Here is a 19,853-nt window from a genome sequence, read left to right as displayed (position 1 = left end):
GCGCCCAAAGCTCTGCTTGAGCACGTCTGGGGGCTTGCTGATGGGTGCTGAACACCAACAAGCTGGGCTGGGGGAGGTGGGTGATAGCAGGTGAGTCAGGATCTCCACCAGACCTTCCCAAACACACACACCAGCAGCCCCAGTCTGCCTCAGCCCCATATCTGACCCTACTCGGGGACTATCCAACCCATGACCTCTCCATCACCTGGAGTTGTAGCCTCCAGCAACTACTAGTGGTTTGTAACATTGCCCAGGAAAGAATGCAGTAACAGTAACAGTTAAATGAGGAAACAAACCCAAGGGCCAAGCTGGGAGGTCTCCTGCCCACCTGGACTCAGAGGTCCCACACTGAGCAGCCCAGATGCCAGCAGGGAGCAGAGGCACCCAGGTGAGAACCAGGCAGGAAAACACCTCTCTGGGGACAGAGGGGAGTGCTCCCTCAGCTGGGAATCACTGTTCCAGGATAGCAGCACTCCCCTCCTGCACCTCTGGATGACAGTTTGCACTGGTCACTCCCAAAAGCCACCTCACTGACAGTGCCTTTTGCCCTCCCAGCACCCCATGGAGAGGATGTGGTCCCTTCATGATAAACATCTGACCAACTTCTGCTGGGACGACCAGCCTCTCCACCTCCCTCCATCAGGTCTGTGCTCCCTGTCCTGCACATCCTGCTGCTTCCAACACTTTCTGCTTGGACACTGCCAAGCCCCAGGTGAAAAAACACCCACAAACCCATCTGCAAGGGACTCCACAGCAGAGCTGCAGCAGATGGCCTGAGCATACCACCCTCCCAGCCCCAACTCACTGGCACTGCCTATATCCACAGGGAAAACACAGCTCAGGTCAAATCACTGGGGAAGGTCCAGCTAGAGAACACCACCAGAAACCAGAGACAGTCTGGCTTGAGTAAAGACAGGTGGGAACTCACCGAGTTGATGCAGCCCAGCTCCTTATTCAAGAGCCAGGGCAGGGAGAGTTTCCCTTCCCCTCTGTAGCATGACTGGATACGCTCTTTGATCTTATCCTTGATCTTCTTCAACGTGAAGAGGCAGAGCACAGACTCCTTGGGAGGCTTAACCCTATTTTTCTGGCCCTGGGAGAAGATGGTGAAGAGGATATCCTCCTGCTCTGAGATGCCCAGGTACTTGGCCAAAGCCTTGCCAGGCTTGGTCAGGTAGGCGTCCTGGATCAGCCGGTACTCGATGCCGTCCTGCACGCAGCCAATGGGGAATTCCACATAGGAGTAGAACTTGGGGTCATCCACACACAGGCGGACGATCTTGGAGGTGAAAAACTGCTCCCCAGTGGAGTCGGGAGAGGTCAGCTGGGTGTCCAGCTGCAGGGTCAGGTAGTAAACAAACTGCTCGCTGCTGAAGCTGTAGATGTAGTAGATGTCAAAGGTGGGGAACTTGGAGAGCGTATCCGAGGGGATTTTGAGCTGCGAGGAGACAAACTCATCCTGGTAGACAAAGCCAAACATCTCCGCGTTCTCCTCGTTGGCCATCAGCTTGCGGCTGGAGAGAGTGGGGAAGTACTCTGACTTCCCATCAATGGGCGTCCCAATGAAGAGCTTGTTCTGCCCGTTCAGCACCTCGATGATGACGCCGGACATGGTGCCCGACTCGTTGACGCTGGAGAGGTAGTGCTCCTTGCGGTGGTGGGGCTCACCCAACTTGAAGAGGTCGTCCAGCCGCAGGAACTGGCAAATCCCCTGGGAGGCACTGCCGCAGGCAATCAGCCGATTCCCCGAGTAGTCCACCAGCAGCAGTTTGTTCACGTTGTTGGTGGTGACCAGCCCGTGTGGGCAGGACTGGACGCTGGGCGGAGGGTAACACTTCTCATTGTCCTCCACGGGCCCCGTCACGTGGGTCCGCAGGAGTGTGAGGTTATTGGAGAGCTTGTAGATCCGATTGACAGCCCCCACATAGACCTCCCCAGTTTTGTTATGGACCACCAAGTGTGTCAAGCTCCAGTCTGTAACCGGGAAAGTCCTAAAGGGAGATTTGGGGCTGCCTTCTGCCAGCGGTAGCGAGGTGCTCCCCAAGAGCAGCAAGGTCCAAATGTGGATGGACAAGTGGTGCTTGAGCCAAAGGAGCCACATTGCAGCAGCCTCACATCCAGCCAAGGCCATGCCCAAACCCAGCCACAAAATAAATAGAAACAAACCCAAACTAAAGGGATGGGGGAGGGAGGAGGAGCTAATGGGAAACACTCTCCTCTGCTTCGTCTGTGCTCAGCATTCAGGGCATCATGGGCGTGGCCAGTCCAGTCAACCCTAGAGGGAGAAAGATAAGAAAAGTGGGGTTAGGAGGCTTTCCTGCAGTCTCAAGCATGTTCCACCCCACCCAGAAGACTCCACTGCTTCACATTTTTCTAGCAGGCAGAAGAGACCCTGACCTGCTGCCCCAATCCCATTCCATGGCGGTGCTGGGAATGGATGCAAAATCCCAGTTAGCAGCAAGCACAGCCCAAGCCCCTACACAGAGGGGGATCTCAAAAGCACCTTTTAAAGAAGTTGAGAGAGCCAAGAGCTCTGGCATGTTGCCCGCTACCCTGCCACCTGCCTGCCAGGAGGGTCATGGGCAGGAGGGGTTGGAGGGAGCACGCGGGCATGGCAAGGACAAGCCTGTCCTTCTGGCATTTCTGTGCATTAGGAAACACAGGTCCAGACACAAGACAGTTGGTTTGAGAGGCTCCAGGGGGACAAGGGGGCACACGCAGGGGGGATGGGATGCTCTGCCTGCTGCTGTGCCACAGCTGGGGCTCACCAACAGGGAGCAGCAAAGCAGTGGGGAGCCAGCCAAGTACCCCACACCAGGGGGACCTTTGCATCCCGGCAGCAGGGAGGAGATGGCCACAGGAAAGCAATGCACAGGTCTGTTCTGTTCAGCAGCCCCTCCATTATACCCCATCCCTGTCTCCTCCATCCACCCTCCCCACACAGGCACAAGCACCCCTAGACTAACCTGGGGTTGTGTAAACCCCCCTGCCAGCACACAGCCCTCCCACCATCACACTCCACCACTATCCATCCACCCCAGGTGGGACCAAGGTCCATGGCTGGGGCACCAGCTCAGTTTCCCAGCCAATGCAGATAAGCTGCTCCAGAAGGGAGTAGAGGAGAAGGAGAACCTCTCCCTCTCACCTTATCATCCATCTCTGACTCAGCCCAGGATAACCTCCAAGAGGATCCCTAGCAGGGAGTGGTGCAGGTAGCAAATATGGCCCGCGGTGACTGGCAGCTCTGCCAGATCCCAGCTCTGGCGAGGCAGGGTGTCAGAGGGCAGCCAGCTGCCATATCAGCAGGGCTGAATGGTGCTCCAGCCTCAGCATCCTGCCCTTGGCAGGGCTGTGGGACCCACCAGCTAGGCCACATGCAAACCTTGGGGGGCTGCATCATCCCTGAGCCAGCACTGAGCCATATGGCTAACCCAAGCTTCCCTCCCAAGCCACAGAGCCCAGCTGGGAGAGAGCTAAGGAAAGGGAGAAACTTCTTTCCCCCTTCTCCAACTCCCAGCACACACAAGACTCCCCTCTCCTTTTTCAGGGCAAGCCCAGCCCGGGCCACCCCTGCAGCCCTGACAGCTCCCCTGAGCCTCAGACACGTTGGGCAAAGCTTCTGCATCACTTCCAAACCCTCTCTGCACATCTGCCTCTGCCCACAATGCTCCTCAGCCTGCTGTCTTCAGCTTCCCAACACATCCACCTCCAAGGCAACAGTCTCAAGGGACATTGGGACAACGGCACATGAGCAGCACTGAGACCAAATCCAGATGCCACAAAGCTCCATGGGTGTGGAAGCAACCAAAACAACACCCTGGAAATCATCCCCATGGTCCAAATCACCTTTTCCAACACTGGGAGCCTCCCAGCAAAGAATAGGTAGTGACAACACTGTCAGGTCAAGGGCACTCTCAGAAGACAGTCACACTGCTCGGAATCTCCATTTTTCTGAGCTTGTTGGTGAGAGAATAAGGACAAGCACCCCAGATCAGAGCTTATTAACCCCAAACCACATTGATGTGGGACCGAGTGGCACTGTGAGTACAAACACACTGGTTAGCCCAGAAAGCCACAGCCCAGCAGCTGCAGGCATTGGGGTTTCCTGAAGGAAACCAGGAAGTGGTTTCCCACCCCAAGAAACTGGCACAGCTGTCACCACGACACTGCTCTCATGAGGCTGAGCCCCCAGGAACAGCACAGTGGCTGCCTGGCAAGGAGACCAGCACCAACAGCAAATTCATGTGTCAGTGATGTGCCAAGGAGAGAAGGAATGGGGAAGATGGGGAAGGTGACAGTGGGAGATTGGTGCAGCACGGGGATGCCAACCAGACCATCTCCTGCCAGGATGAGAGAGCACGACAGGGAACTTGCTTTCTTGGTGCATTTCTATGATTCATTGCTTCTATTTCAGGAAGTGGGTGAGAGAACTAGAGGTCGAGCTGCTGCCACAAACCAGGGCTAGAAAGCCCAACAGGAGATTCCCAAATTAACGTAGGGAACTGCAAATCAGAAGTTGGAACGAGAGCAAAGTGAGGCAGAGCTGGGGCAAGCTGAGAGATGACACTCTGCAGAGCTCCTCAGAGATTTCTGCTCCTAAATATACTGCAGCAGCAACATCTCGTCCTAGTGACCTGACACCAGTGGTGGTTTTGTCCAGTCCTGCTTAAAACCATCAGCAACGATTAATAAAAATAAAACAGCACAAATGGTTAGCTTGTCTGCTTTCTTTGGAATTCAGTGATATGGGTTCCTGAACTTTGGACTGAACTAAAGCAGGGCTCAAGCCCACCACAGTGCAGGCAGCCCTGCACTCAGCCTGGGTGCCAGCACAGCCCCTGCTCCCTGCCTGTGGGAGCAGCAGCCAAAGGGCATTTCCCTGCTGTCACACAGCCTCCAAGTGCCACGGAGCGGTCACAGTGCAGCTGAGGCAGGGCAGCTCCTCCACTGGCACACTCTCTAAACCACAGGGCACCCAAACCCCTGGGGCTGCAGTCAAGCAGCACCCTGCCCTGGGGTCACCCAGTCCAGGGCCACCTTATGACTGCCACCACCCGGAAGCAAGACCTGCACCACAAACACATCCAGTGCAGTCCAAAGGCGTGGAAAACCCTGGGCAGATACCCTGGAGCTGAGCCCTGCCCTGAAACAGGCAGCAATAAAATAATTCACCCCAGCCTGGCTGCATGCATGCCAGCTGGGGTGTAGGACCACAAATGCAGCTGGCAGTGCTGCTGGGCAGCAAGAGATGCAGCACAGAGCATCTGCAGCACTGAGCATCCCCAGGGCTCACCCCACAGAGGGGCCACACCGCCAGCCAGACAGCACCACAGGCTTGTGTTTTGATTTCCATTTGCACACACACACACATAATATATGTATATACACACACATATATTTATAGAAGGAAACCAGCCATCAGAAACAAAGCCAGCGCAAGAGCCAAATCCTCCCCAGTCCCCTTCATCCCCCCCTGGAAAGGACATTTGCTCACAGTTTCACCTCAAAGTGGCCACACTGGGATTGTTGCAGCCACTTCAAGACTTGGATGGGGGTCACCCACCTCAGCAGGGCCAACACTCACAGATCCCAGCTCCTTCCAATGAGACTTTCAGCAGCAAGCAATGGACATGCCCCAGAGATGCCAGTGCCCCCCTTCCTGGCTGCTGGAGAGGTGGCAAGGGGCAGCAGCACTCATCCTCCCCAAGGCTGAGAGATCCCTGGTCCTGCAATATGCCCAAAAACCTGTGTTTGGGATGGGAGGTCACACTTTGGGAAAACAATCATCACTTTTGATAGCACAAAGCAAGAGTACTGGGATGGAAAAACTAACCTTAAAAGGCAAAGACTGGACAGAGAGTTAAGGACCACCTCTCCACTCATCCAGGCAGCAAGTCCAAGAGTCAGCACTAGCCTACAAAGCAGCAGCCCTCAGGGGAGCACCCACAGACAGGGTTTAAACATGCAGACAAGCACAGAGGTGCAGATCTGGCACTCACAGACCTGCCTGCCATCCCTGCTTTTCCATCAACATGACCCCAGCAGATTCTCTCCCAGCAAAACACCCCAAGAGCTTTATAGCCTTGCACTTTAGCAAGGGAGGTTGGAGGAGAGAAGGTGTGGGATTGAAAATCCCCAAATAAAACAAATAACAAAAAAAAAAAAAAAAAAAAAAAAAAAATCCCCAAATAACAAAAGGGGAAATTGCATCTAAAGGGCCTCTACCTGTAATCCCTCCAAGCCACTCGCTGCTCTCAGCAATAAGACACAGTCAAGAAGGGACCAGCTACAAGCTGTCAGTAATTAGCAAAGGGGAGAGGGGGGAGATTATCCAGGGGAGAAAAAAGCCTTCAGGCCACAGGAGAGGCAGCCTCGCCCTAGAGCTGCTGTATTTTTAGGTTCATCTGCCTGGGAAAAGCCTTGCAATGAGGAAAGGCTGGTGGTGGTAAAAATTCGAGCTGCACTACATATGCAATTGCTGCAACAGGCTAAACTTTAACTCCTTCTTTCACTGCATGCAGTCATTGAAAACTATTTGGCTGGGGTCCCTCCCTAGCCAATGAGTTAAATCATTAAAAACCTTACCCCTTGCTCAAACCACACCCTGATGAAATCAATGGCAGGCTCTGAAGCTGCCCCAGTCTCCATTACTATCACCCAATCAAGAATATCTTCAGTTTCTTCCCAGGCTCCTGCCATCCCCCCCAGGTAGGGGCTGAGGACTCCATCTGCCATCCACCCCAGCTTCCACTCCTGCCCTGCAAGGATCTTCTGGGCAAAGAATTCAGCCTCTTTTGTTCTGACAAACATGACAAGGAGAAACAGCCGTCTACTGCCCAAGGGCTCATGAAGCTTGACCCTCAGCAAAAAGGAGCATAAAAGAACAAGCAGTGAGGAAATTAAATAGCATTTCTCAAGTGCACAATTCCCCTTCTCTGGTCCTCTGCAAGAAGTCATGTCACGCCAAGAACAGCCTGAACTCCAGAACAGCTCTGGAGCCACTACGTGCACTCACCACCGAGAGAGTGCAGGCTGCTCTGCAGAGAGCCCTTCCAACAAGGGCTCACAAGCATTTCCGAGATGGAAACCCAGGCTCCCACAACCACAGTGTCCCAAGGCAGGGAGGCACATGAGGACAGCCTCAGCAGCCCTTCCAGGAAACTGGGCATGGACCGAGACCTTACACATTTCCCAAATCCATACACCAGAAGTGAGAGTTGGTGGCTGTGCTTTGCCTTATTCCCACAACTCACCTGGGTATCACAGTCCATACAGGGACTGCAAGGGCTGCTGAGGGGCTTTCTGTTTGCAGCCCATGTGCTGGATCTGCTCTTCCCAGGAGGAAAGTGCCCCCCACCTTCCCTTGTGCTCCCTGCAGCCGAGAGAGGAGTACACAGACCTGGATTGATGCCTGGAATGGAGACCAGTGCACAGCCCGTGGGTAACCATCCACACAGGACACAGCCTGCTGCTTCCCATCCTCCTTCAGGAAGTTTGTCCATCAGTTCCTCCAACCCCTCTGTGCCTCTCATCATCCGCAGACCCCAACCCAAGGCACCAGGACAGCAGCCATGGGATGACTGTGGCTTCCTACCATCAACACCCGGGTCAACTCAAGGCTCCAAACACCAGCCTGATGTAAATTTTGTCACCTCGGTCAGGACCAATTAGTAACATCTTGCCCCCATCTTAAGAGCAAAGTAGTACAGACCAAATTCTCTGAAGGCCACCTCCCCCCAGCTTTGGCTTTGGCCCACACACTCCCAGACTCTGATTCTCACAACCCATCAGTCCACTGCCCCACAAAAATGTCCCAAAAACCAGCCCTGCTACAGAGGTCACCTTGGTCCACCTGGACCTGCAGAGGCCCAGAAGGTCACCCATAAGGAAGGTCTCTAAACAGCAGAGAAGCCCAACAAGAGACCCTCTGGCCATCAGCATCCTTCCCTTGTCTGATCTCGTTCCCTGGGGAATAACACATCACTCCTCACTCCCCAGCCTGCTGCTCCACATCCCTCACTGGGCCAGGGCAGTCACAAACACATGTCATGATCTTACCCTCCCCAAATCAATGCCCCTCTTCCAGCCCAGCTCTCCAAGCTGCATTTTCACCTCTCTGTCACAAGCGCTTTCCCCAAATCCCAGAGGGAATCTGGAAACATCCTTCTTTGCAATGGAGTACTGCCACAGGAGGATTCCTGGCTGCTGGATCCCCTCTACTCCAGGAAAGGGAGGTCATTTTGGGGTTGGTTTAATGCCAGCTAAGCTGAAATTCCCATGCTTCTGCCTGGCCCCTTGCTGACACCAGCACTTGTGCTGTCCTGTGGCAAGCCAAGCACGACTGCCATCACATTAGTTCTGATTAAAACAACCACAAAACTTCTCCAAATGAGTTTTCCCAAGCCATGTGTTCTTCTCCTTCCCCTATCATCCTTCCATCCTTCCCCCTCTGCTGTTTCAGTTATGCTGCCCCAAGAACCACAGCTGGAAACGGTTCAGGTCCCGGCTCTGCTTCCTCTGCGGAGTTTCCAGCTCAGCATAGCCCCATGTTTTATTTTCTGAAGGTGAAGCTGATCCAGGAAAAGCGAGACATCCAGAGAGAGAGCAGAGCCTCACCTAGCAATGGGACAGGCAGAGACAGGAAGAGGAAAACCCCAAAAGTCTCCCCACAGCAACACCACCACAGGGGAAACTGTTCTGAGAGTCCAAAAGAAGCTTCGTTCACAGCACCATGGGCAAAGAGCATCTGATGTTAACAGGGAGGTGCCACAGCAGCGGCTGTGCCAGCACTCTGCCTTTCTATGGGCAGTGCCAACACAGCACACCCCACCCAATGTCCCACAGCAAGGGGGTCGCATCCACCAGACCTGGGCAGAGCGCACTTCAAAGCGTGGGTGCAGCCATGAGCTGCTGGCTGGGAGGGAGAGCAGAGCAAGGCTTCTCCTCTTCCTGCAGAGCCCAGCTGCAGCCCCAAGCCATGTTAGACACAGGCAACACCTTGCTACTATGGCCTGATGCCATGCATGAGGAGCTGAGATTCCAACAGGCATCAGCATCATGGACCGGCTCCTTCAGTGCAAACCCGAGAGGAGGCAGCTGCTCGCCTGTGCCGGGAGGGCTGCCCAAGCACCTCTGCCAAAATCCCACTTTCCGCTAATGAAAGCGGCTGGACGGCAGCTCCAGCAAGTGCCACCACCCCCACGGAAGGCCAGGGAGCCATACAAGGCACAGCCAGCGGGCCAGGGGATCCTGCTGTGCTGGGACTACACGCTCCCCAGCGCCGTGGCATCCCTCCCTCCCAGCCCTCTCCCGCGCAGAGCGGGACCTCTCCCGCATGTGCCAGCGCCCCACGGGCCCCTCGGCCGCGCTGATCGGGAACAACCGCGGGAGCCGTGGAAGCCGGGGCCGCTGTCAGCGTCATGGGGCTCGGCAGCGGCTCTCCTTCGGAAACGCGCTGCTTTCCTGCCTTCCTCCTCCCCCATTTCTTCCCGATGACATCAGCCTGAAAAACAGGTTCTTGACTTCAGCAGGGCTCATCGGGCCGATTCTGGTCCCGGCAGAGAGGGGAGAGCCGCCCCTTGACTCCAGAAAGGAAACAGCCATCCAGGAGCCGGACACGGAGATAAGCAGCAGCGGGCAGGCAGGGACCCTGCCAGCATGCCAACACTTGTAGGAATAAAAACCATGGAGAAGCAGACGGGGGTGGAGGGAATGCGACGCTGGGGAACAGACATAAATGTTTTACAGAGGCCGTGGCAGCTGGAAGCTGGGGCTTATGCCCCGGCTCTGACACTGCTCTGCTACAGGGCAGCCAGATCTACTCAGTGCAAAAGTCAAATCCCAGGGCAGACTCACATCGAACTCCAGCTCCCAGAGCCCAACAGCAAGCCCTCAGGCTGGCCAAAATGACAATGCAGGACTTAACACTATGCAGCAAAGCCCTCCGAGGGCCACAAAGCTGGACACGGACCAGCAGGGAACACGATCCTGCGAAACATCCTGCCCACCAGCCAAGCTCCAAGATTATTTTTAAACTCCTCCTAAAATATTTTTGGGTTTTCCTCTTCCCCTGTTGAAACTAACAGTCTGCACAGGAAGAGCGAAGCAAACGCCCGTACACAAAGCCCGGCCGCATGCACAAAGCAAACAACTTAGTGCCATTATAATCACCTGCGATGTTATCGGCAGCTCTGACGGGGTCGGCATTGGCAGGAGGAAATGTGGTTTTTACATCGTGCCGCTTGAAACGAGTGTGACCATCCTTCCTCCCCCCTGCCCCTCAGCAGCACCCGCTCATGCCAACCCTGGTGAAGTGGGGGAACAGCCCGTGGATGTGGGGCTGCACACACAGGAAATTTCTCCCCCTAGTACAGGAATTTGCGTCTTCTCTTGCCAGGAATTTAGTCCTATGAGAGAGCCTGAATATTTTGACAAACAGTTGTTTAAGTAAACACATAAAGCAAAGGGACTCACGGTGCTCCTACAATGACACCAAGACTTGCCTGGATGGGAAGGTGAATCTGCAAAGGATCAGGCCCCCGACATTGACACTACCCCAGAGGTGCTCAGAGCATCCAAGCTTCCCAATAATTTTGGGAAACCATCCCCACTCCCAACCCTTCACATGCCAGACTGCATCTCTGCTCCACCAAACTCCCAAGAAAACATGAAGAGTCCCTCAACATTTATCAGTTCAAAACACATGTGCAATTAGCAGGATTTTTTTTTCCTCCCTCCAGTATAATTATACATGTTTTAATGCAATTACCACCCCTGTATTTTGTACATTACACAGTAGGCAACCCAAGGAAGAGAGACGCTTTTATTTTTCTTGGCTTTGCCTTCCTGCAAATAATACTATGTTGCAAAATAACTCCGGAAGAAGGGCTTATCTTTACCAGAAAAGAGGGAGAGAAGAAAAAAAACGGGAAGAGGGAAGGAGAAATCTCACAAAGAGAAAGCAGGGATTGCAGTGTCCCTCCACGCTGCCCTCACCCTCCAGTCCCTACAAAAACCTATACCTGGGAAGCGTCCCTGATACCACGGACAGGACTCAGCAGCAGCCTCAGCCCTTTGCCATCGCCGACAGAAAGGAAAACTGAACCAAGAGAACGGTCCTGGTTACTCAAGCTGGGGTCATTAGCCGGATTAAAGCTCCGAGCTCCGGCCAGCAGCACGGAGAGCAAAGTGCAGCTAAACTGCCCAAATTGGATTAGCAGTGCTCCCGGGTCTCTGTGCCAATTTGGCTGGCAGATTGTGGGATGCTCAGGATGAGGAGGTGGGCAGCGAGCCCCAGGGCTGATCTCCAGGCTGCCGGTGGGGAGGAGAGATGAGGAAGAGATGGTCCCTGCACAGCATGTCCCCCAGTGCCACACAGCCTGTCTCTGGCACCCATAGCATGTTCTCACCCCGGGCACTTTCTCCAGCAAAATCCCTCACAATCTCAGCTCAAGGAGCAAAGAGGATATCACACCCTGGCTCACACCAGGCCCTGAGCTGACCCCAGAAATGAAAAATCTCCTCTGTGCTTCAGGCAACTCACGAGGGTCTCTGGCCCCAGGCACAGGCCAGCACAGCTGGGCACAGGGTAGAGGTGAATTTGGCTCTCATTACACTGAGACACCATGGGGACAGAGGAATCACCCAAAATAGTCCATCTTGCACCATGCAAGGCAACTCCAGAGAAGAAAGGAGCAAAAGTGTTTATGGAATGTGAGCCTGATGACCTGGATGTGGAGTTTTCTTCCAGACTCAAACCTCTCGGCACACCAGCAACAAAGAGGAGGCGTTCCAAGCCTTGGCTAAAGGGAAAATAAACTTTGAGATGTTTTTCATTCAGGTTTTTAAATGGTGGCTTCCACCTGGAACAAGGGCTGGAGGCAGCCACAGGGTGCTCAGGGAAGCAAGGCAAACAAGGACACCCTCCTGTGTCTGGCCACGCTCTGACAAATCCATGGGAAGGTGTGGGCTTGGATACAGTACACGGCGAGTGTAGGGCAGAAGAGCCAGGACTAACCATGCCTGGTACTGAAACCACCAAAACTTATTTATTGTCTGCAGCTTTTCATCTCCATGAGGCACAAGATGTTTGCTCAAAGCTTAGCAGGCAGACCATGTTGGGGTATCTACACCCCAGGCTGCACTGTGGGGAAGGCTAAGAGGGGCATGGATGAGGCTGTGGGTCAGGGATGGTGTCAGAGCACATATTCTCACCAAGTACCACGTATCTGTAGTGGGATGCTCCCCAGAGCACTGCATGGAACACTTCCCAGGTACAGCCAGAGAAGAAGCAGGTTATCTCCAGTCTAAAGCCAAACCAGCCACCTCACCAGTGGACGGTGGCAAACACTTGCTCCTCCTCATTTTGCAAGAAGCTATGGCACTCAGCACCTGGCTGGGAAAAGGGGCCCCAATCCAAACTCAGGAAAGTTAAGTGGTACATGCTGAACCAAGCTCTAGATCACTCATAATTCCTGGCCTTTGGGTCTTCCTCTACACACATGGCACATCGCCGAGCCATTCACTGGTCAAACCCTGGCCAGGAACCCTCTAATCACTAGATTTTTCCACATAGCACACAAATTTGAAAGAGACATTAATAGATCAGAGACAACAACAATCTAAGTTCTGAATGCATGCATTCTACCAGTTCAGATCAATGAAAAATTTAAGCTTGCAGGCAGTGAGGATGGCATTGTGGGCATTGGGGTGACCCATGCCCACCCTCCTGTCACTGCACAGAGACATGGCAGCGCCTCTGCTTTCCTGGCTCTTTCAAGGCTCCCCTTCCATTGAGCCAGAGGTACCAAAAACCATGACTGACTCCTCACGGAGGACACAAATGACCAAGGCACCAGAACACCCTACACAGAAAGGCAATAACAAAGCCCAACAAAGCTGCCGGGGACTCAGCAGAAGCCCGGCGCGGGTAATGCTCCCCCGGTTGGAGGAGCCGGTGTCGCCAGCCGGCAGCGCCGGTCTCTGCTGCTCGGGAATCGCCGGCTCAGGGCTGGCTCCGGCTCTCGCGGCGGTGAGTGCTGCAGCCAGCAGCAAGGCAGGCAGCAACAAAGGCCCTGACCCACACTCAGCCTAGAGAATAAACACATCCGAGCTCCCTTCATTAAGTCCGATCCCAGGGCCAGATCCTTCGCTTTGTTCGGCAGAAGTCAAACGCGGCGAACCCACGGAAATAACCGGCCCGGCGTGACACCGGCACGCAGGGAGCAGGGCAGGGGCAGCCCCGGCTGCTGCCGTGGAGGAGGGGAGGCAGCCCTGCCAGCACGCAGCAGCGCCGCTTTATTACCCTTTCCATTTCGGCTGCGCAAAGCCCCGCTGAAGCACGCTCCCCGGGAGCCGCCGGCATGGCCCTCGGCCCCGTCTCCAGCGGAGTTCAGAGGAGTTTGTTTATCTCTCGCAGTGCTCTGCCTCGCTCGGGGAAAGGGCTTTGTGTGACGGAGCACAAGGGCTCTGCTCCGCAGCTCCGTGCGCAGCCCGAGCGTGCACGAAGGCAGATGCCTGCGCTCTGCTCCAAATCTGACGCTTCTCTTAAAAAAAAAAAAGCCAACAGGGCAAAACTCTCCCCGACGCCGCTATCACCATGCTAACAAAAGCAACGTCGCCAAAACTTTAATCTTCAGGGTAGCAGCTGCAGAAAGCCCAGCCACCCGAGGGAGCAGGAGCCAGGCAGCCCCCGGCGCTGCCTCCCCGCAGCCCCTCGAGAGCAGCGAGCGCATCCAGGCTTGTCTCTCTCGGAGGAGCGGCAGCGGCAGCCAAAGCCACGGGCGGATGGGGAGCACCAGATCACACGCATGATCGGGTATTTTGAATCCAAACTTCCTTACCAGCCTTCCTTACAGCCCCGTGTCGCCACACCGCTGCCGGCACCGGCATCCACTGGCACCAGCAGATCACTCGGCAGCGAGCGGGAAGAAGAAAAAAACCTTCCCTCCTTGCAGCCACTTAAGAAATTATCCATGCATCCTCCCAGAGGCATCTGCCCCACTGCTTTTCCTTGGCTTCTCCACCTTTCCGCCCTGTTCGGTCACCAGTGTCTTAAGAGAGAGACATCGAGTCACTCATTTTACCCACTGAGTATATACAAAAGACCCTGGGATTGTTCAGGAAGCAATTAGCCGCTGTTCAGAGGAAAATGGTGTTTTCAAATGGATAACCTTTGATGTAGTCAATAGCCTCAGCTCCTCTTTTTTTTTTTTTTTCCTTTCTTTTTAATTCTTGCAGCCGCACACGAAAGAAAATAAAAAATAAAAAATTTAAAAAAGAAATCCGGCAAAAGACTGATAATTCCCCCCGACACAGCTCTCGCTCAGCAAAAAAGGATTTTCTCACAAGCTGGAGGAAAAGCAGCTTCGGGAGGCGGCTCATCTGCCCAACTTTTCTCCCCTCCGTGTCCCGGAGCACACGAGAAGGATCATGAATATTCATCCCCCCCGTTAGCAGGTTCTGCTTTTGTTTTGTCCTCCCCAAGCAGAAGCCAGGGGGGAGCTAACAAGTGAGGTTAATGCCTGTCTTTTCTCTCCCATCCGTCTCCTCTTTAACCAGTGACCTTCATGTTAAGCCCTGTTTACACACCAGCCCCCCTCCCCTGGCTCCCCCTACCCCGGCGCTCGGCCAGAGGCAGAAGGAAGAATGTTCCCCCAAGGAAGACAAGGGAGGAGAAGGCGATTGCGGGATTCCGGGATTTATTTCAGCATGCCACAGAGATTTTGCAAATCCCTCCCCGATCGCACGCCGGAGCCGCCGCGCGTGTTCGCTGGGCAGGAATGGAAAGGGGCTAAGGGACCCCGAGCGCGCAGCCGGCTTTATTCGCCACCTTCCACGTTCACACCGGCGGCGGGAGGCGCGCACCGGCGCAGCCCCGCACACAGGTACCGCAGCCTCCCACGCCTCGCTCGGAGGTGCCCGGCGCTGCGCTGCCAAACTACAGCGCGATCACAATAGTAACGACCATAACGAGGGCGACGGCAGCCATCTCACCCTATCCCATCCCATCCTATCCCATCCCGCAGGGCGCCCACGGCACCTCCCCGCCGGCGGCTGGGGAACGGGGAGCGCGGAGGGAACGGCGGCGCTGTGGGCTCCAGGACGAGCCCAGCCCGGATGCCGCTCACCGCGCCCCGGCGGGATGCGGGATGTAAAGCGGCGAGAATACGTGAATGGATACGGGATAGCACAATGCGGGGATGGCAGCGGGGACACGGGGCAGTGCGGACACGGCGATGACAGCGAGGATGTGGGGCAGCAGGATGCGGGGATGGCAGCGGGGACGCAGGGCAGGGCAGATCCGTGATCCAAGGCGGCCAGCACGGAAGGGCTGAGCCCGGTTCACGTCCCCAGCAGTGCCGGACCCGGCTGGGCAGCGGGGCTGGGGGCAGCGAACGCCGCCGAGAGCCGGGGCGGGAGGGTGCAGCGGGGAGAGAGGGGAGGAGGAAGGCGGCCAAGCCCCGCCGCTACACCGGGTAGGGAGGCACCGCTGGCACCGGCTCCCCGCGGGAGCGCCCCGGCCCGAGCAGCTCCGCGATGGGAGGCGGCCCTCAGCCCGTCCAGCCCGTACCTGCCCGATCCCCGGCACACACCGCTACGAGACCCACGCGGGGCGTGCGGCGGATAAAGAAAGAGGCTCGGTCCCGGCGCGGTTTTGTCCCCCCGCGGGAGGCGGCTCCCGGAGCCGCGGGGCGCAATGCGGGCTGGTCCCGGCGGCAGCAGCGCGGCGCCGGCCCTGCCCGGCCCAGCCCTGCCCGGCCGCCGCGGCCCCTCCGCGCCCCCCGACGGGGCCGCCGTGCCCTGCCCGGGCCAGCCCCGCGCCGTCGCCGCGGTGGCAATAAAGCCAAATATTTTAGAGGAGCGATAAATCCCAATCCGCATTATTTTTAGCGAACCGACCGATCGGGCTCATCGCGCCGCGCCCGAAAGTTGCAGCCGGGTTACTCACGGCTCCGGTCCCCGCTCGCCTCCGCCGTGCCAGCCATAATTGCATTCCACACCAAGCCGCCCGCCGGGCCGCCGCCGCCTTCTCCGCCGCCACTGCCTCCTTCTCCTCCGTCCCCTCCTCCTCCGCGCCCGCCTCCCCCCGCCGCCGTCGCCGCCGCCCGGGGCTCCGCGCCCGCCTCGCTCTCGCCGCCGCCGCTGCCCCGCATGAATGGGACGGGGCGCGGGGCCCCGACGGAACGCCGCCCGCCGCGCGCGCCCCCGCCGCGCGCACGCGCGCACGCCCCGCACCGGCGGCGCGAGGGAAGAGCCCGGGGAGGCGGGGGCGCGCCCGCGGGTCCGCCTGCAGGGGGCGCCCTAGGCGGGGAAGGGGCGGGGCGGGGAGAGGTGGGCGGGGAGACGAGGGCGTGGCCGCCCCGCCCCTCCCGCCCTTAAAGGGGCCATGCCACGGGAGGCGCCTCGCTAAGAGCGGTCACGGAGCGGAGGCGAGCGCGGGGGCTGCGGGGCAAGGATCGGACCGCACCCACCTGAGCATCGCCCGCCGCTCTCCTGCACCCCACGGCAGGACTTCGGTCCCCAGGGCTGTCCGTTCAGCATCTTCCCACTGGCATCGCATCCAGTCTGCCTAAAATTAAAATTACAAAAGGGGAGAAAAAAAAAAAAACATTAAAACATTTTAATTGCAGGTCTGAAGTGGTTGTTTGCCTTTTTTTAAGCACACTCGGTATTACCCACTCTTGTAACCTTCCCCTACTTTTCCCTCTCACCATGCCAGCCACAGAGTCCCTTCCTCACAGTGCAGGAGACAGCAGTGCCACCGTGGCACCCTGCCTCTGCCCTGCCCTGTTTGGTTAGGCCCTAATGAAATGCTCCATCATCTTTCCAAAGAAGGGACCTTTGTAAAAATCAGCAGGAATAAATAGAGTGTTTATCATGGGGACCTCCACAGATTTCAGAAGAGACCTTTGAGATGGAAATGACAGGAGGGGATCTTTCTAGACCTCCCCATTAGGAGATGGAGCTGTAAATGGTTCTGGTTCACTGGGACCCCACCATTTGCTGCAGGACAGGGGCAGTCGGTGCAAGGTGGCTTGTTCAGCCAGGTTTTCCTGGCTGCAACCAGCCAGACCTTTATCCCCACCAGCTCTCAGCGCAGGGACACTTTGTCCTTTTGACACTTTGTCCTTTACACTCCGTGGGAGTCTGGGAGCTGCCCCATCTGAAGGAAGGTGTGTGCTCACCTCGTGCAGGCACACGTGTGGACGTCCTCTGCAAGATCCCAGCAGGTGTGTGTGTGTCCACAGGAGCTCCTCGCCCTCTCTGACAGGAGGAACTGTATTCCAAAGCTGTGGAGAGCAGCACAGGGCACTTTGGGAGAGGACATAAAAGGAGAGCACAAGGCACAGATGAATCTCAAGCACCAGAACAGAGAAGAAAATGGACCTTCAGAGGTTCCAGTGAGAATAGGGACAAAATGGAGGAGAAAAAGGGTGACTTGGTTGAGTTAAACAGCAGAGCTGCACTCCCCTCAGCACCCTCAGCATCTCAATGCTCACACCTCAGTCAGAGCCCACATGAAAGCCAAGATAATGTCCCTGCAACTTAGACAACAAGGTTTTCTTATTTATCTCCCCATCCCACCCTCACCAGCATCCATTTCCAGGAGGCCAGAGGAGCTGAGAACAGCCCTGTTCCCCCAGGGCACAGCATCGGTGGCTGCCATTCTCCCACCTCTTGTTTGTGCAGGGACACACATGGGGCCAGACATAAAAGCTTTCCAGACAGAGGAGACATCATCGAGCTCTGCCGGCAGGGAAGTGGCTGGATTTGGATCACTTCGCCCAGACTGAAAGAAACACTTCTCCTTTTTTTTTTTTCCCCTTCCTCCATGAGACTAAATTTAGTGAATACCTTTCACATTAAAAACTTGTCAGGTATTCACATCCAAAGAGGCTGCTGCTCCTGTCTCTCAGGGGAGTTACCGAGACAGCAAAACCTCTTAAACGAATAAAAAAGAAGGGAGACACATTCAGGCAATCTCCCACTGCTGCTTTTAAGTCCACTCTCTCCCAGGGCTGCTGCCGGGGCACCTCGGTCCCACGGCTGCCATCTCCTGCCACAGAGGCAAAAAGAGAGGGATGCGTTCTCCCTGCCCAGAGCAGGACCGAGTGATGCAGCAGCCCTGCCCCCGGGCCGGTGCTGCCATTCCCGTGGGCCCTGGCACGGGAAACTGGAGCGATTTATTTCTGCTGCAAGACGTATTTGTCCACACACACCCAGTGACAAGGGGAGCCAAGGTGGTGGAGCTGAGAACAGAGCGGGCACCTGGCTGAGAGTGCTCCTTGCTGATGCACCGAGGAGGGCCCAGCCCTGAGAGGAGGGAAGAAAAGAAAACAGAAAGGAAATCCAAGAACCACCCGTGCCCAGCAAGGGTCAGGAGGGAGCTGGCAGGGGACATCCCGGCTTTGTGTCGGCTGGGAAACAGCCTCGGGCTCCAGCGACCCGCCGAGCTCCCACGGCCGCTCGGTGGCTCGTCGGACACCGCGCCCGGGGGCACCGGGACACGCTTGTCACTCACACGGCTTCCCCCGCGTCGGGGCACCTCACCCCCGCAGACTGACTCTCGTTATCTCGGAAGCTCGGCCTTTTATCCTGCCTCCCAGGGGGCTGCTGTGCTCATCCACAGCCTCCCTGCCCATCCTCACCCCGCGGGCTGACAGCCCGGCCGTGCCCCGAGGGACCGGCGGGAGCGGCACCGAAAAGCGCTCCCGGCTCGGCAGGGCGCTGCGAGGGACGGCTGGGGCCGAGAGTGGTTCAGAGGGATGGCTGGGGCCGAGAGTGGTTCAGAGGGATGGCTGGGGCCGAGAGTGGTTCCGAGGGATGGCTGGGGACGAGGGTGGTTCAGAGGGATGGCTGGGGACGAGAGTGGTTCAGAGGGATGGCTGGGGACGAGAGTGGTTCAGAGGGATGGCTGGGTGCTGAGGATGGTTCAGAGGGATGGCTGGGGACTGAGGATGGTTCAGAGGGATGGCTGGGGGCTGAGGATGGTTCAGAGGCAGCTGGACTCAAACCCAGCAGCGAGGGCCAAGGCGCTCACCCCGCTCCTGCTCCTTGCGCTAAACTCACCGGTTCTTACCCAACTCCGGCCAGAATTGCATCGAGACACGAACGGCTCTTGGGGTGCATGGGGCACTATGCGTCAGCAGAGAGACTGAGGGGCACCTTGTTCTCTAAAAGCAGCCTGAGAACTGCTTTGTCAAAACCAGAAACTAGCTGGGAGAGGATTAAGGCACTGGAGAGAGCCCAAAGAGATGGGGAAGCTTTTCTACTCTGCTCTCCCAGTCTGAGTGGTGAGGGACCAAAAATAATCAGAAAAATTCACAGTTTTTCTTCTGTTTGCAGTTTTTGATTGCTAAAAAATTCTGCTAAAAGGCAGAGTTCTGCACAGTGCAGGAGTCAAGACCGTGTCACTTCCCTTGGTTATCACCCACAGGTAGAAAAATTTTCAGAAAATGAACCCCCAAGAAACTGCGACCCCAGTTTAAACCCCCTGCACTGAACACAGAGGGATGAAAGAAACTCAGTGGCCTCAGCCCAAAGGTTTTTAGGCTGTGAAATCTGACTGGCCCCGAGAACAGTCTGGAATCCAAATGTGGGCTTTGGGGACCTTCCCAGCCAGACTCTGCAGCTCTGCCCAAATGGTCCCAGGCTATGCCCCTGATGGGCGTGGGCACCAGGAGGGATCCACTCTGCCCAGATGGCAGCAGTGGGCTTTTTCCCTCCTCCCACCCTCACAGATGTCTTTGCTAATCCAGCCTCAGGAGCAGAAAGGCTGAGCAGCCAGGCTGGGGAGCAGCACTGGGCCTGACCAGAGGGTTTGTCAAAGTTTTCCAGGAGGCATCAGCAGC

The 19,853-nt window shown here is 56.4% G+C and overlaps 1 protein-coding gene across 3 annotated transcripts in view; it reads right to left on the bottom strand.

The window, feature by feature from the left end:
- The window catches only part of PLXNA1 (plexin A1), a 111,980-nt gene extending 95,906 nt beyond the window's left edge, over positions 1–16,074 (bottom strand). Inside the window, exons 1-2 of one of the 3 annotated variants that reach the window (XM_084214212.1) lie at positions 15,950–16,074; positions 929–2,275 (exon numbers count right to left, since the gene is read on the bottom strand). In XM_084214212.1, coding sequence (XP_084070338.1) covers positions 929–2,131 — 1,203 coding nt within the window. In that variant the 5' untranslated portion in view covers positions 2,132–2,275; positions 15,950–16,074. Of the gene's footprint in view, positions 1–928; positions 2,276–13,841; positions 13,938–15,900 lie in introns of those variants that run through there. The other 2 variants (XM_084214214.1, XM_084214213.1) reach the window with 2 other exon arrangements.
- Positions 16,075–19,853: the final 3,779 nt, after the last annotated feature.

Source organism: Fringilla coelebs (genome assembly GCF_963513975.1).
Source record: "Fringilla coelebs genome assembly, chromosome: 13".
Taxonomy (NCBI): domain Eukaryota; kingdom Metazoa; phylum Chordata; class Aves; order Passeriformes; family Fringillidae; genus Fringilla; species Fringilla coelebs.
This window is presented reverse-complemented; position numbering and strand designations above follow the sequence as displayed.